Here is a 17,008-nt window from a genome sequence, read left to right as displayed (position 1 = left end):
AGTGGGAATTTCACAGCGTCTGGGTTTCCAGTGCAAATAAACAGTGCAGAGGTCTACAAGGGGACCACCACCCATCCCACCCCCTCTCTCCCAGCAGCAAGGCCCAATCTTTGTTTCTGCTTAATCTGGGCCACTCTCCATTGAGTGGGATGAAAAGTGAATCTTTGTGTAAGTGTTTGTGTTTTTACGCAAGTGTGGGACGTGTCCGTGGCCCTCCGCATGTCAGATGAAGCTTTACGATAATGTGTGTTTGCGTTCGGTTCTTGAATCTGAGTTCCAGGCCGGTGGAGACCACCACAGTGTTTGCCAGTTCCCAGATAACCAACATCCCGTACAGTGGTCCTACACATACCAATCCCAGGAAGCTCTGCAAAGAGCAAACTGACAAATATCTGCGCAAAGACCCACAGCTCTACTTGAATAAACAGTAGGTAACCACTTGAGGAAATGTATGATGAATGGAGGGTAATGTTAATGTGCCGTGTCTTTAGTCTGGACTCATTGCAACCCCTCCTCATCTTCCTCCTATACAGGTTACCCCTACGTTGTGGACTTGATGGAGATCTGTCAGATTTTGAGACATCATTTTTTATGTAAAATACAGAATAAGCATGCCACAGTTAAAGTGTGCAATTGCGAAGTTGCTGCATTAGACCACAACTTTCTGTGTGTGTTGTATCTCTTGTCATCCAACCCTGTTTGGATGGATAGTTGCTCTGTGGTCTGTTGCTCTCTTTGAAATTGTTTCAGCTCTTTTCCTGCTGTCTATTTTGAATAGAAAAACCTAAAGCATTGTGGAATGCCATCACTAGCTCATACAGACAGAATTTTTTATTTTAAAAGTTTTCTTTTAAACAGACAGAACCGAAATACTGCATTGACAAGTAACCATTGACTAAATGGGAGAACTGGATTCTTTGACCACTTCCGCCTGGCATTCCAAACAGGAAGTACATGCTTTTTTCAAAGAAACCAAAATCCTGTGGACTTCTATTGAGAAATAAACAGCGATTACTCAGTCATTCCGTGTGTCTGAATAACCATTCTTGCTCGGGTACCTTTTTTTTTAACATGTTCTTGCTAATCCTATCTTTATTTTATTATATTTTTTTTCTGTAGTTCAAGTCATTCAAGTTATAAACTGACCAATCAGATGCCTGAATAAAAAGGATTTGGTATCAAGTTGAACGTTTGATTGACAGATTCTTCTGAGCCCGCTTTTAAATGGCAGGGGTGTGGACTTCCAACAAGCTCACTCCTGATTGGCCAGAGTGGTTGCCATTGAAATGTTGACTCAGACCAATCCTGACCAATCGCCAAATCCTGACATCACCTGACTCCATCCAACACAGAAACATGGTGACTGAATTGACTTTATTTTGTTGGAGCCTGAAGTAAGGCATTTTCTATGGGTGACGGCACACTTGTTCAGTCCAGTTCTCATATACAGTCAACGCAAATAACTAGTGAGTGTGTGACAAATTTAATTTTGTGTGTGTTGTTTGCATTGTTATTGCAAGAAGGCAACAACATGCATGCAAGTAAGTCATGAATTCAAAGCTTCTGCACTTTATGTGTGTTTATTTTCACCTTTCATATTGATAATATTATTTTCTCAGCCTGTGGGGAGAAACGTCGTTTGTTGATTTGCTGTCCCTCACCCTCCTGCTTATTATAACTGCCGCCATTTATCTGGCTTTAAGGAAGGTAGTTCCGAATATTTGGGTTGCTGACCTGAAGTGACCTGCCTTCTGAAGTGGGAAAATGAATGTTTTTATTTGTTTGGTTATAGCTATAGGTGAAACTGCAGATGAATAAACCAGCAGTTTTTCCTATTTAGCCCAGTTTTCTTATATAGTCTGTTGTTTCTACAGTTTGAGGTCATCTCTGTGTCTTTGGCTTTGTTTTATTATAACAGCTTGGTGTGACTGTTCAGTTAAAATAAAATAATATCTTCGGCAAAACTTGTGGATTTGCGATGCTAGTGAAAATAACTTGCACTAATCGCATTCATTGCAACACTATGAGGATTCAAATGGTTAAGATGACCTAAATCAGACTCAAGGGGATGGGTAGCAGGTTTGAAATAGCCCGTTAGAAGAACCCATTATCATTGTCATTTGGCTAGGGGCTGTAATAGTCTCTGAGACCCCAGCATGACACGTTTCTGGAACATACTTGTACCAAGCAGTCAGAAAAAAAACACAAACAAGCAGAGCCTGCAGTGAAAGAACCACTTATTCTGTGGTCTTTGAAACACACGGTTACGCTGATTTGAAGGCTGAATGCATTATTGGAATTTTGCATGGTGCAAAAAAAACCAGGGTTTTATTTGTTTTAGTAAACCTTTGCAGAAAAAATGTTAGTAATAAATGTAATAATTAATATTATTGTTGATTAAAAGGCACGACCCACATCAAACACTTGAATACTAGGTATTTTACCACAATGGAAAAGCAGGACAACTCTCCTATCATAGGTTGTGCTTTTGGTTAAATGATTCTTTCTTTATGGACATAATTCTAGCTTGTACTGAGTGCTGCTAACCGTCTTTTGCTTCAGAGAATTTCGTCATTATATTGTCTCATTAGCAGACGTTTTGTGGGGGGGGAAAAAAAAGATTTTTTTAAGAGCCTCAACATGAGTGTGTCACTCACTGAAATGCCCTCAGAGCACAAGTTATTATCCCGTGATGTGGTCACATCTGCAGGAGGGATGCATTTGTTGCTTAGTAACAGCCATAGCTCGCAACATGCTAGCTACACATCATATTTTGAACTGACTTTGAATCGCAGTGCTGTGCTTTATGAAGCAGAATATTTAAGAACATATTAGAAATAAATGTTTGCATTGGCCGAGCATAACTGTTATGATACACTAATTGTTTGGTTATCATTTAAAAAAAATATTTAAAAAATATATTTTTCAAATGCAAAGATTAGGATGATGAACAGTATCAAATATATTTGAGCTTCGACTGAATTTGAGAGCATCAATGGCTAACTCTGATTTTTACATTTAGATGCAAATTTTAATATAAACTAAAAATGTGTGTGTGTGTATGTGTGTTTTAACAATGAAATGAAGGCAGAGACAGACGTGTAAAAGGAGCCAATGGTTGAGAGGTAAAAGCTTTGTTTAGCAGCAAATGTTTTCATTGAAGGCTCGAAGAGGGGGGGATCAAACTGATATTTAGCCCCTACTGGCTTTTTTTCCCTTTTTTCCTGCTTTTGTTTTTTGCAGGGCTCTTTTACCACATGGTAGTGACAGATTGTTTGAGCTGAAAGGAAAAGCCATTCGAAGCTAATTAAGCAGCCATTCCAGGCGCTGTTCGCAGGCAGGAGGGAGAGTAGCGCAGGCATTTGTCAGCGAAAGACCCAACGTGGGATTAATTGACAAGCGGGACTCCTGACTGACAGTTTCCCCGGTGCTCTACAAATCACAGACCGTGATTCAGGACAGCTGCGACACCATTGGACAAAGACAGAAAAAGGCGGTAGAGGGAGAGGAACCCACGTGGGGCGGGGGAAACGAGCCTCACGTGATTGGACGAGACGCAGAAGTGTTCAGCACACCCAGAGCTGCTGATAGGAAAGATTGTAGATGCTTGAGGTCTCGTTAGAAATAGGTCGATCACTTCAAGTCACTCAAAGAACACTGCTGTTGATGAAGCGGCGTTCGCGCGTTTCAGGATTTTAAAGCATTTTAGTTTCTAAAACTGCATCCGCGCAATTCATTTCTTAATTTTAGCATTTCTTAATTTATGCTCTTGAATGCAAATTTTATTTCTGCTACAATTTGAAAGTAATATTTAAATCTGGTGATTTTCTTAGCGCTACATTTGGTTGGCAGTTTCACTGCTTTACTTTAGTAAAATTAAATATAAAAAGTCAAGTCAGTTGTTATTTTAGTTATGTGCTAAAGCCCAAACTTTAACGTCATAAAAGTCGACGATGTGTGCTTTGCTACAATATTAAACACACATAAATTATTACTTTTGTTTTGAACAAGTTGTTAAACGCTCAGAATGTCACTTTACATCCAAAATGGCGAACATGTGAGGTCACACATAACAAACCAATCAGGACGCCGGGCTTCTGAAATGCCCACGTGGGGACAACGCGCCGTGATTGGTTCCTTCTCTGGAGAGCCTGATTGGTTAGTGCAGGCCCCTCTCCCGGCAGTCGGGTCCCGGTGTCAGCACGCAGACTGTGTGTGGTACAGCGCAGAGGAGGAACTGGTGCCCAGCAGCAGGCTGGAGGTGTGTTCCACAACGGCCGACATTTTTTTCAAACAAAATAGTAATAATTAAAAAAAGAAAAACTGTCAATTTACAACCTCTGGACCCGCGCAACTGGATACAACACAAGACGTCTTTGAAGTTGTCCGAGGGTCAACGGCTCCTCCGAACCGAGGTTTTTTTTTTTCAGCGTCTGACCGGACGAGGCGACGCTCTCCGCCTCGGAGTCACCGCGCTTTCAAAAGGGACTATCCAGAAAAAAAGTGCGAGGAGAAACCGTGTCGAAGAAAAAAACCCCGCTTTTCTGCGTTTGTCCGACTACGCAAACCAAGGCTAAGGAGCCGCGTGCGCGTGGATACGTTTGAACCTGTGCAGAGGAAGCGGAGACACGGTGGAGACAAAGGTAAAAGGGCTACAATGAGGAGAGCCGCTAACGAGGCGGCGGCGGTGGTGTTGCTGCTTTGTGGGAGCCGACTTTCAGAGCTTGTCGTTTGTCGATCCAAAGCTCCGAGGCGGGCTCCTTATTATTACTGCTCGATGGAAGGAAGACTTCTTCAAGGCTGCATTTTCGCGTACCTCCGTCTGTGATTCTCAACTTCTGGCTCCCTCCCTTCTTAGCTTCTTCTAATCTAATGAAACAAAACACAAAATTGTTAAATGTATTTTCTCTTTGAAATCCAAAATTGGCATTTGGTGTGATGTTTTGGTTCGATTTGTTTGTGTTTGTAGCAGTGTGGGATCCAGAGGTCTCGCGCTCGTGCGGATGTGCAGTCGTTGGTGGTGTTAATGTGATTCAGCTGTTCAGCGGTGTCCGGTTGTGTGTGTGTGTGTGTGTGTGTGTGTTCAGTTGGGAACGCAGGAGCTGATCCATCCAGTGGTCGGTCGGAGCGTGAGACGAGGACGGGCTTTGTCCGCCGCCATCCTGCGCATATTGGGGAGGGGGTGGCGGTGATTTACCGCACCTTGACTGGGTCTACCGACAGAGAGACACAGGGAGGGGGGGCGGGAGAAAGAAAACACATCGATTCCCCCGTGTGAAAGACGAGACATGTATCCACAAGGCCGGCATCCGGTAAGTAGATGTCTGTGTCACTGTTTGTAAATGGATGCAAATACAGCACCTTTAGTTTAGAAAGCGCCTCATTAGCCCAGGATGGAGCTGCTGATCCTCACCTTATGGTGGCAGCAGGGACACTGGGGACCATGTTTGTCCAAAAAAGCAACTTAAGATTTAGTGCAACCATGAAAAAAGCAGGGCATAATGTGCTTAATTTTCTTAATAACAGGGTTATGATTTAGGGGGGAGTAACGATTCGATTTGTATCATAACTTGTGGCTGATGATACAATTCCGATATTGGATCATTTTGAAAGATTCGCTGATCTAAAATTGTTCCAGGACATCTGTAACCCTTGTGGTATCATAATGGGGTCTGGATGACCCGATCCTTACATTGACGTGTTCTCCCTACCATGACGAAGGTGAATAAAAGCGGAGAGAAATTTATGTAATCCATGGACACCAGTGAAGATCACAAATCATTAAAGGAAAAAGGTTCAGCGCACTGTTAGTGGGTCTAGATGACCCAACTCTCAATGTTTAAGTACCTAGGATAAGAGTTACACAAACCTTCAACCAGTGTGACTCAGAGAGAAATACCTGGTACTGAACAGTGCAGAGGAAGTTTTCCAGATTCCTCAGATTTATTAAAGTGTAAATTAAACGTGTTCAAACAGACAAGTAAACAAGAATTAATGGGAAATCCATTCACATTTTAGCTTCATGAAGTTCAGCCCACTGTTGTTCTTCCACATCAAAATAATCCAAAATGAACCTTATTAGAACTTTTTACCACACTATATAGTCAGGTTTTTGCTAAATTCAAAGTATTTCCTCACCTTGTAGACATTATGTTGAACCTGTCCTCTCTTAATCCAAATGGTGTTTTCCAAGAACAATGTAATTGCTGTATTTCATTTTGAATCCATTTCATAATGGTATATGTTGATTTGACACGATAAACAATTAGCCTCAGACGATCATTGTGGTTGGATCGTAGGAAATCAAATCGATTCATCAATTAAGTCCATGAATCGTTACACCCCCTATTGATTTGTTATTGTCCGCTGCATCTTTATGGATGCACTTATGTCTGTTGCTTATGTTAACATTTTCTACCAGGTTTGAGGCAAAAAGGTACGGTGGCCCTGAAGTGCAAATCCCATCAATAAAAACACATTATATATCAAAACAATATAAAACAAACGATTCAAAGAAAGCTTTACATTTCAGAAACTCAAACAAAAATTCCAGAAACCAAAACACAATTACAAAAAAGGAAAGATTTTGGAAAACAAGCTGTGCAATACGCATGTAGCAAAAGTTGTCGAAAATTGCGACGAATGGGTAACTTAAATGTGCTAAAACAATCTTATGACAGCTTGAAGTATATAACGAATCAAATAAATCCATCAATGCATTTGACCAATCAGATGGATGCCTTCACCTTGTTGACCAATCGGATGGAGCCCTTTTGTTAGATGCTCGCCTCCTATGTAGACGAAGGTCGTTTTGAGTGTAATTTAAGGCATGTTGACTCTTAAATTAAACTGTTGTATGTTTTTGGTTGTTTTGCTATTTGGTTATGGATCGCAATATCATCATCGCAATAGTGATCATTTATATTATATTTACATGAGTTTTCCTCGTATCGCGCAGCCCGGATTAGTTTGGAGCAAATTCAGTATCGCCTCATGCCGAATGTTTGGTTGAAACGATGGCCAAACGTCATCACCCAGTTAGTGGTGTCCCATATATAGTGCATACTTTATCGGTTTCCTTAAATAGAAAAAAAATAATAAAGAAAACAAAAACTATTTTAGTGTTAAAAGTGGAAAGGGTAGCTACTATCTCAGATTGGATGATGACTTTTTCCTCATTTCAACCATTTGGCATGAAGTGACGCTGGATTTTCTCCGTTCTAATCATTAAACTTTATTAGTATGCAGACAATGAAGACGCATTTGGAAAAAAACTCAAACGTCATGATCCAAACAGCGATGTCCCATAGTACCTACCTTTACTGGTTTTTTATTGGGTTTCCTTTTTTACCTTTTCATTTTGATTTCCTTTTTTTCGCTTCGTGTTTTTTCCCCTGGAATTGTGTTTTGATCTCTTAAATTTTCAGTAACTTATTAATTGTTTATTTATTTTTTTCATTGTCATCTATAATTGTACTTTGCTCCATAAAGGGGAGATGCCAAGAACAATTGCAACGGGCTAACACGCTTTATTTACGTTTCTCTTCTGTCCAGGCACCTCACCAGCCAGGGCAGCCTGGCTTCAAGTTTACAGTGGCAGAGTCTTGTGATCGGATCAAAGACGAATTTCAGTTCCTGCAGGCCCAGTACCACAGGTAATGACTGCTGAGAGCAGTTCTCTGGAAACAATTGGAAGAGGAAGCTGCCATGGCTTTTTAAAATAATTCTATTCTAGCAGCTTCATGCAGCTTTTATCACACTGAACGATAAAGTGCTTTATCACAGAGGGGTTATGAAACACCTTTGTTAATCCCTGCACAAGCGGTGCATTTGCGCCGCATCCTACCTAACTTTGATGCATATTAATAACACAGATGACTTCTCCTTTTGTCTCTTGTCCTCCTGAAGTCTCAAAGTGGAGTACGACAAACTGGCCAATGAGAAGACAGAGATGCAGCGTCATTATGTCATGGTGAGTGCAATAATTGTAAAGCTGTGAATGTGATTTAGTGGCGGGCCCTCCCCCTTTTTGCCTCAGGTGAACAGTCACAGGTGGTGCAGGCTCATTAGGTCTTTGACTCCAGCTTGTGATTTCCCCGGATAAGAAGGTGCAAGGTGGGGGTCAACGGAAACTCTAGCAGAGGTCAGATGTGTGCTCCCCCTTGACCCTCTTCCTACTGAAGTATGGTGTCAGGGGGAGGGTTGGAGTTGGGGGAGGGTCTTCATTGTGAGCATTCTCTTAAAAACACTCAACTCAACCCACTCGGACGTCTTTCGTAGGTCAAGCGGTTTCCTCTGGAGCCATATAGTTCTTTCAAATGGTCACAAAGTGAAGTCTCTGAACCATTGACTGTAAATGAGAACTGGACTGAGTTAACCCCCTCCCCTACTGGCTCCAAGAATCCCAAATCCCACAAATCCAAAATCTATAGAGAAATAAACAGCTACTCAGTAATCATAGTACTCAATCAGATACCTTCATGAAAGTAGGCGTTTCTCATTGGTCCCCATGTCAAACGCTCAAACATTTGATTGACAGATTCTCCTAAGCCCTCTTTCATTGAAAGGGGTGTGGACTTCCACTCCTAATTATTGAGTGGTTGCCATGGAAATGTTGACTCAGACCGGCTTTCACCAATCACTTCTTACTGATGACGTCTGGATCCAACAACACGCGTCTGCACCGTGAAAAAATAGCAACGGAATTGACTTAATTTAATTGGAGCAGGAAGCAAACGGTTTCTATGGGTGATGTCAAGCACACTTGGTCCAGTTTTCTTTAAAATGAATGCTCTGACGCCGCAAAGATCATAGGTTATGGTGTGAAGTCACATTACTCAATGAAAGTGTCATTTCCAACCCTGTGAATGGAATCGATTTAAAATTCTTCTTGACATCCGATTTCTGATTCAACTAAAATTCGATGTAGTTGTCAAAGCTTCATCCTAAATTTAAACGTTAAATGAAATGAATCCATGGATTCAATGTAGTTCGTGAAGATCGATTCAGGTAGTATACTTTTGAAACCCAGTGTCTTCACAGATGCGTCTCTGCCTGAAGCTTTTCGGTGCAAATTTCCCCGTAAAACGACAAGAAAGGATGTTCTTTATCTGATGGGTGGTAAACTCCCCTCAAAGTTTTTTCTTCAGATATCATCAACAGAAGGTGTTTGAGAAACAAACCCTTTACTTGTATTGGTTGGAGGTGGGTGGTGCGTGCGTGGGGGATGCTTAACTTGGTGCAAGCACTTCCTAATGGTGTGGTTTTGGTGCAAATGTGGGCAGTTGCATGCAAAAGTAAACAATCAGTATACTGTGGCAGCAAAGAGAACAGCTCTTTGCATAGGGTTTGCGGTGTTTGTTTTTTGAAGTCTGGAACAACGTCACAGCAGTGGTGCAGTACTTTTTCTGCCCCTTGCAGCACAGACATGTCATGTTTTAGGTCGAAAAAAAGCGCTTTTTTGGAAGTGTCCCCATTATAAACTAATATCAGTCTTTTATAGGTCTGCTTAGAACTGAAAGTCATGATTGGAATGGATGTTTATGTTTTGCCTTTTCCTCTCTTTTTACAGTACTATGAAATGTCCTACGGGCTCAACATTGAGATGCACAAACAGGTATGTAGGCATATCAGAGACGGTCTGTGTACAGCCAAAATAATCTTGTTTTCCCGCCCCCAGTCTTGGAGGACTGTAAACACAGGCACACATGCATGCATGCATACCTGACCTCAGTGTCTACCCTTTTTCCTAAATGCCTTTGGGAAGTGTACACATGCTGGCTTCCTGAAGTGAAAACGCTGACAGGCTAAACAACGCTAAGGGCACACTGCCTGATGGGGATGGTTTGATAAGATTAAAGTGAAGTATTTGGCAGACTGAGTGAGACGGAGGGTGTTTTTGAGTGTTTTTTGTCCTTGTGAGCATGCACGCTTTCCTGTTCTGCATCCTTAATGCTAGTCTGTTTGAGATAAGTGGGCCCCAATGCAGGCCTGCAGTGGATTTCAGGGGGTGGACGTTCACAGGTTCCATTCACAGCACAAACACAGCCGAGTCTGTAGAAGCATGAAGGGAACATGGGTAGAGAACACAATCAAAACATTTTAGCTCTAAATATAGCAGCTGCATGTCACAACAGGGAGGTTTTTATTTTTGCTTTTTTTTTTGGTTTTGTTTTGTTTAACCACATTTCCTGTCCCAAGAAATGCAGGCAGGAAGCCTATTCTGGAGATCAGGTTTGCTGTAATTTAAGTTTATTTGAATCAACTCCACTCATTGATTCTCTGATTAAGATGCTTTATTTCTGCATCCCAGAACTTTCCAAACTGTCTGAGAACAGGATTTTTGGTTCCAAAACTACAGCCATGTGAACACTGGGCGTTTGTTGAAGTAGGCGCTAAATGCATGTTGTTGAACGTCCTTATAGCCCATGGTGGTCACATTGTGTCCGCCACCAGTTGGAATAGTCTTGGTGCAAAAAGTTAAAGCGGTGCAAATCTCATGAATCTTGCTCAGGCTTTTTCCTAAAGGAGATGTCATTCAACCATCAGTACCAACTCTGAGTCCCTGATTCATCAAAGTTTGACCTGGTTCAACTTGCAAAGTACATATAAATTTTTTTGTATGTAGAGCCTGAAAACAGTCTTAAAACTTACGCTAGAGTATTTAATGGGGAAACCCAAAACGCAGGTTTACAAAGACTTTTCATGTGAAGTGGTCACTTGAAGGCGCGTTGCCCAGGTCGGTGTGAACGTAGCCTTAGATGTCTGGATGTATTTGGCATCTTATCTGGAGTATGTGCTTGTAGACAGGATCAGCAGATAAAATATCATCATGTCGGCCATAATCTGCTTGCTGGCTTTACTTGGATTACTTTCCTGCTGATCCTACGTTGACTGCAGACTCCACGGTCCTAAACGAGAAGCCGCTCCTATCAAATAATCAAATTGCACCTTTGAACACCTGAACAGATTACCTGTTGGGACGCGGCCGGGGGCCGACTCGGGAGCAGTGATTCATTCTGTTCGCTCATGAAAGCTCCAAACAAAGGCGGCGTGATTTCCAGACGCCTCTCTTATCTTCTTTTCTTCTTCATTTAAATCTCATTCACACCTGCCTCACATTTGCTTGCTTGGTTTTCCCTTTTCCACCCCACCCCTGTGTGTTCTCCCCCTTTTCCTCCTGCCCTCCCCCACATTCACCCCAGCGGTGTGGCATGAAAGACGGCCCCGGAGTCATTACTTGTGTGATGTTATGCATGCGAGTGGGAGTGAGTACCGTAAGAGAGGAGGACGTAACGTGGTTGGGTGGAGGCTCCCCGGGTTAATGGCATCAGTGGGAGGGTGACCCTGTCGGAACAGCGCAGCGCTTTGCAATTCATCAGGTGAAAGGCGTTGTGTTTTGTGCTTATCGTGGAGGTAAACCCGCCTGCCTCCTTCACGTCCTCAAGTGTTTTCTGTCAGACACTTAACAGGAGTAGGGGGGCAGTGGTGAGGGGGAGGAGCCCACTGTGGCGGTACAGGAAAGGTGCAGGGAGAGGAGAGGCTCAGGAGTAAATGGGTTAATCGACTTGTCCTGTGCAACTCCTTTGTTTGTCAGAAAGCCCAGTGGAGGCCGGCCTGAATAATGCATGAGTTCTGCCATTCTCCTCCGTTCTACCCGCCTACCGTTCCCGTCGAACCAGTGTTTGTGATGACATCCACCCGCGGTAAACAGACCGCTGCCTTTGTTGTTGGTGTGGCAGAAGGAGGGCCGGATTACGGAAGGCTGGCGTTTTACTTTGCTCAAATGAAAGGCTTAATATACAAATATTTTGAATCGACTTTATCCCAAACAAACCGGGTTTAAAGGGAAGCAAAGGGTTTGCACACACAGATGTATGACTACAGGAATTGTCTTCTCAAGCAAACTGCAGTTCAGAGATCCAGCAGACGCTCGGCCTCCCCATCGCTGCTGCCGCACTGAACGGCTGCTCTGAAAGGGATCTGTGTCTCTGCCGAGAGGTAATTTGTTTTGACAGTGTCTCTTTCGATGGCGGGGTGGAGGTATTCACCCTCGCTTGCTGTCAATAAGTGATTTTAATTAGCGCAGCTCATTAGGCCGCCTCAGCAACATGCCCTGCTGACTGCCGTGAGGGTGGGGTGGGGGCTGCTTTGTTTTTCACCACCCCTTGCTCTCTGTTGCGGCGGCTGTTTATCTCTTGGGCACCTGCCTGTTCTCGGATGTTAACCGTCTCCTCGGAAAATGCTGGGCAGAGTGAAGAAAAACAACAAACCCAAGAACATTGAGGAGGATTTTGAAAGCGCAGACATCTTTTGTTTCTCCTTAGTTAGCCTTTTTGTGCGTTCAGTTGTGTGTGTGTGTGTGTGTGTGTGTGTGTGCCCATCAACTTCCTCACTTGTAATAAGTGAAGGAAAGGGAGAAAATGCTTTATCAAGGAGAATCCTGTCTGTTTCCTGGAGGAAGAGGGTGAAAGGAGCACACAGAAGGGAAGGAGCAACGGAGCTCGAGCAAATGAATAATTTATACAGGATTCCTGGAATTGTTTGCCAAGGTGATGATGGTCTATCTGTCTCAAAGCCAAAACAAACTGAAAAGGAGAACACACACACTGCCTCTCAGGAGAGGAGCAGGAGGTTACTGCAGCCTGGGAGATATACGCTTTATTTTGATATGCAGGCTGGAGTAGCTGCTGAGTTTTACTGAATTATTGCCTGGGTGTGTCCTTAAAGACCCACTCGGATGAAAGTCCTGTTTTTGGTGGTTTTAACATGTTTTTGTGGCATTTTTCTAATGATGTATATAGAGAAATGAGCTTTAGATAACATTTCTGAGTATGTCTTTATTCAAATTGTGAATCAGGAGCAGACACAAAAATGGTTTTTGAAAAAGATCGTGTTTGTGATGTAGAAAATACAGTAGGTGGGCCACAAGCCCCCTGCTCTGCTCCATTCTGATGCATCCACTTGCAGACAAATAGATCCATGTACGTCTTTGTTTTGCTCATCTGAGCTGGTATCTGACCTGGAACTGTACGGCTGGGCAGCTCCAATATAGACACGTTTTTAGATTTTGACTTCATAATCATAATTAAAAGACCATTGGGAACACTTTTACAATGGACCAAAGGTGATCAGAGAGCGACTTTAAACAGTGCTTAATGTGTGCGTACAGATAAATGTGACGTGGTCCAAAAAAAGTGAAGTATGAAGAAATCCACCTGATACCTCTGGCTCTGAAGAAACTATGTGCAATCTATTTGAAAATGGTGCATTGATGGATTCCTCACAGGAAAACGCATCACTTACTTTGTGTCAGGTGTTTGAGCTGAAAATGGAAGGACATGCACAATACTCTTTATGCAACTGTAATGAATAAGATGCCTCTAAGTGACTCAGTCTCTTCTCCTCTGGCTGAAACACAATTCCCAAACGGACATTTCAGACACACACACCCACACACACATATATCACTTGTTTTCCTGGCCAATTGAATCCTCATCAGGGACCATGCTCTCAACGCCAGGGCTAATGCCTGAAGCGACGAACAGCCAAATGGCTTTCAGTGCACCATTGAGAGAGCGTTTCAGTGGAGAGAGCCTCTCCAAGCTCATGGTGCACCAAGACAATGCTGAGTACCTGTAATTGTGGAGCTGCAGTGAAAGCTGCTGCTGCTGCCTCAAAATGTTCCTTTTTCAGTAGCTTTAAGTGATTTAAGTCTTTCTCATTTAGACGGTCAATGCACTGTCTAAAGGGGTGATCACTCAGAGTGGACAAATTTTAAAGAAAGATTGAAGCTACCTTCACACCGGGCATGTGACGTGGATTCAAGAATGCAGTTTTGAACAGGCGTTTAGCCCATGGTCCTGTTCAACAGCTGAGCAGACAGATGAGAGCTGAAAGCTTCTTGTGTTGGACATATTTTACTGTTACAATAGGGGTTATGAAACATTTGACACACTAGGTGTGTATTCAAATAAACCCCTTCTGTAATTTAGGCTAAACTTTATTTATCTTACTCATATCTGTAACAGTCTTTTGTTGGAGCAAATGGAAAAGAAAATAAAGGGAAGAAGAGAGAGGGATGTCTGGGGGGTAGGAGGGTGATTAAACAGGAGGGGGGGTAGAACTGTGATGCGGCATAAGGCAACAAGTTGCTGGATGTTTACAATCATTACAGTCAGGTTTAAAAGTAATACAAATCCAAAAAGGGGGGTGGGGACTTCTTCATGATCAATTTTCAAATGGTTGGCACTTCCGTGACTGAAAAGGAACGCCATCCCTTCAGTACCAAATCTGAGTCCCTGATTGGTCAAAGCTCATCTTGGTTTAACTTAACATGTGTTCAATGTCCATGCGTTTTATACATAGAGCCTGGAAACTTACTGCTTATTTGCAAGGGTTTTGAACTTGGACGCCCAAAACGCACATTACGGAGGGCGGTGTGAACGTAGATGTATTTAGCATCTTATCTGGAGTATGTGCTCTTAGACATAATCAGCAGATAAAATATCATCACGTCTGCTATAATCTGCTTGCTGGCTTTACTTGGATTACTCTCCTGTTGATCCCACATTGACTGCAGACTCCACAGTCGTAAACAAGATGCCGCTCCTATCAAAATGAACACCTCAACAGATTACCTGTTGGGATGTGATTTATGACCGACTCAGGCACGTAGAGCCCAAAAATGGTCTTGTGACTGTGCGTAGCAACTTTTGAAGGCAGAGTGTTGATCGTGGAAGCCCGAAACACGCATGGTAGACGCTAAAAAGCACGTTGCTGAGGGCGATGTGTGCGTAGCTTGAGTTATCTGACGACGCCTAAGTCACATCCACACTCTGTTTAATGTTGTTGAATGTTCATGTTTGAGTAGATGGACAATGTTGTGTATGAAACAGTGGTATTTCATCTCCAAATATGTTAACTTGGGGCTCACGTCTACATGAAGTGCACGATTTGGTACCATTTGACCCCTTTTCCTCACGGAATGCATAAGAATTATATGAATGTTCAAATTGTGACTCCAAAGTAGTGATTTTCTTTGAGGAAATGAGTGCCTCTCTGAGTGATGGAGGGCTTGTAATTTTGTGTCTGAAATAGTAGAGTGGATCGACATACTGCTGCTTCCACAATTTCTGAGCCTCTGTCTTTTCCAGTCATTTCCATGGAGGCGGTGAAACGCCGAGAAATGCTTACCCTTAACCATGCGTCATTGTATACCCCCCCCCCCCCCCCTTCTAATGATGATGCTTTATGAGTCCCCACAGACTCCTCACCCCTTCTCTGTGTCAGCCCCCCTCCCCCTCCACCCCTCCTCTCTGTTATCCCTCATTAATTTTCGTTGCCGATCAGATCGACAAGCTGAAAATTCAATTTAATGACCTGCTTCTGTGCGGCGTCTAATGTGATTTTACAGGCTGTTCTGGTCAGAGCCTGAACCCAATTTACATAACGATAAGCCATGCCAGATACCGTTGCCCCAGCAACAGAAGAGGACTAAGATGAGAAGGGGAGAGAAGGGAGGGCAGAGAGGGGTGGGGATTAGCATTGTAGGGGTGCGAAGACGCTTTTGGAGGATGGGGAGAGCGAAGCCACAGTGGGCTCTGAGGTCAGGCGGGGGTTGTGAGATAATGCCTGACAGGCCAGCAAGGGTCTGCCCCCACCTTGGCTTTTCTCCTTTTCCTATTTCCCGCCCCTCCCATTCAAGTAGGGGTTGTGCAGAGATTTGCTGGCACCTCCTGACATCCCCCCCCCCGTCCACCCCGTCCACCCCACCCTCCTTCTGTTCACAGTGAAACAGGGTTACGGGAATAAGGCTGGAGTGCAGCAGCGCATAAAATGGCGGGAAGGATGTCTTTAACCCTCACACACCTACCGGGCCTCCACCCCTAATCTCTCAGAATCAATTAGTTCACCTCTCTGGGTTCAGTCAAACCACATTACTTTGGCATCCCGTCAGATGGTTTCACTTTCCTGTCCAACCCCACAAACCTAATTCGTCCTCTTTTATTCTTTTTTCCACTTTTGTGCTCACCTCCTCCTGCTGCTCGTCTTCATCAACTTCTTGGAGGGTGTAGACTTTAAAAAACAAGGAAAGAAAGGCTTGTGCACAATGTCTGGGGAGCAGCAATTGCAGGAGATGGGTATCCATTTGTCCAAATGCAGAGATCCAAAGTGCTCCATGTGCATCCAGCTCAGCAGGATCGTCTTACTCTGCCAGCTAATATTTTGTGGTCAATAAAGAAGCATCTGATAGACTGGGCCCCGAGTTAACCTATCTGCTTCAACTTGCCCCACCTCACTTTTTTTTGAATCGTCGTTATAAAGAGACCAGATGGTCCTCGCATATTTTAGCCTTTTAATGAAATAAGGCCTAATGGAGCCAGTGGAGAAAGGGTTTGTTCCAAGGTGGCCTCAGTTTAGTCAGGCGTCAGTTTTGTACTCGAATGGCCTCTGCAAACAGGATGCTTTGATATTTATTAAAGCACTTAATTACAGTGTTGGTTTAATATTTATTCATTTGTTCTCTCCCACAGACTGAGATTGCCAAACGCCTGAATGCAATTCTGGCACAGATCATGCCATTTTTGTCACAAGAGGTGAGTATCGACAACCAAACTGCATCATATGACCAGACTTGCATTGTTCTTTTTTCTTTTTTTTGCCAAGAAAGTTCAGCAGATGTCTCTTTAATAAACCAGAGTCATTACACACAGAGGAAAGAGACCTCATGTTTGATTGTGTCCTGCAGCATCAACAGCAGGTGGCTCAAGCTGTTGAGCGGGCCAAGCAGGTGACCATGACTGAGCTGAATGCTATCATCGGGGTACGTGGACTTCCCAATCTGCCTCTGACTGTGTGTATACCCCCTTTCTTCTTTTATTTGACCTGTGGACGGGGGCAAAGCTGCATGCAGTGAGGAGGACCGGCACTCTGCTGCATATAGTCTTAATACTCAATATAGTCTCACCATCTTAATACCGTTGGTTAAAGACCCACTCCGATAAAT

The 17,008-nt window shown here is 43.3% G+C and overlaps 1 protein-coding gene across 7 annotated transcripts in view; it reads left to right on the top strand.

The window, feature by feature from the left end:
* The first annotated feature begins 4,182 nt into the window (after nt 1-4,182).
* The window catches only part of tle3b (TLE family member 3, transcriptional corepressor b), a 31,050-nt gene continuing 18,224 nt past the window's right edge, over nt 4,183-17,008 (top strand). For 4 of the 7 annotated variants that reach the window (XM_078945097.1, XM_078945096.1, XM_004066881.5 and 1 more), the window contains exons 1-7: nt 4,183-4,643; nt 5,088-5,312; nt 7,555-7,655; nt 7,909-7,972; nt 9,572-9,616; nt 16,536-16,598; nt 16,751-16,825. In XM_078945097.1, coding sequence (XP_078801223.1) covers nt 5,289-5,312; nt 7,555-7,655; nt 7,909-7,972; nt 9,572-9,616; nt 16,536-16,598; nt 16,751-16,825 — 372 coding nt within the window. In that variant the 5' untranslated portion in view covers nt 4,183-4,643; nt 5,088-5,288. Of the gene's footprint in view, nt 4,644-5,087; nt 5,313-7,554; nt 7,656-7,908; nt 7,973-9,571; nt 9,617-16,535; nt 16,599-16,750; nt 16,856-17,008 lie in introns of all 7 variants that reach the window. The other 3 variants (XM_078945093.1, XM_004066879.5, XM_078945092.1) reach the window with 1 other exon arrangement.

Source organism: Oryzias latipes, chromosome 3 (assembly GCF_053564925.1).
Source record: "Oryzias latipes strain Hd-rR chromosome 3, Olatipes_Hd-rR_3.1".
Classification (NCBI taxonomy): Eukaryota; Metazoa; Chordata; class Actinopteri; order Beloniformes; family Adrianichthyidae; genus Oryzias; species Oryzias latipes.
The sequence above is the reverse complement of the archived record's forward strand: the minus strand, read 5'-3'. Positions and strand labels throughout refer to the sequence as shown.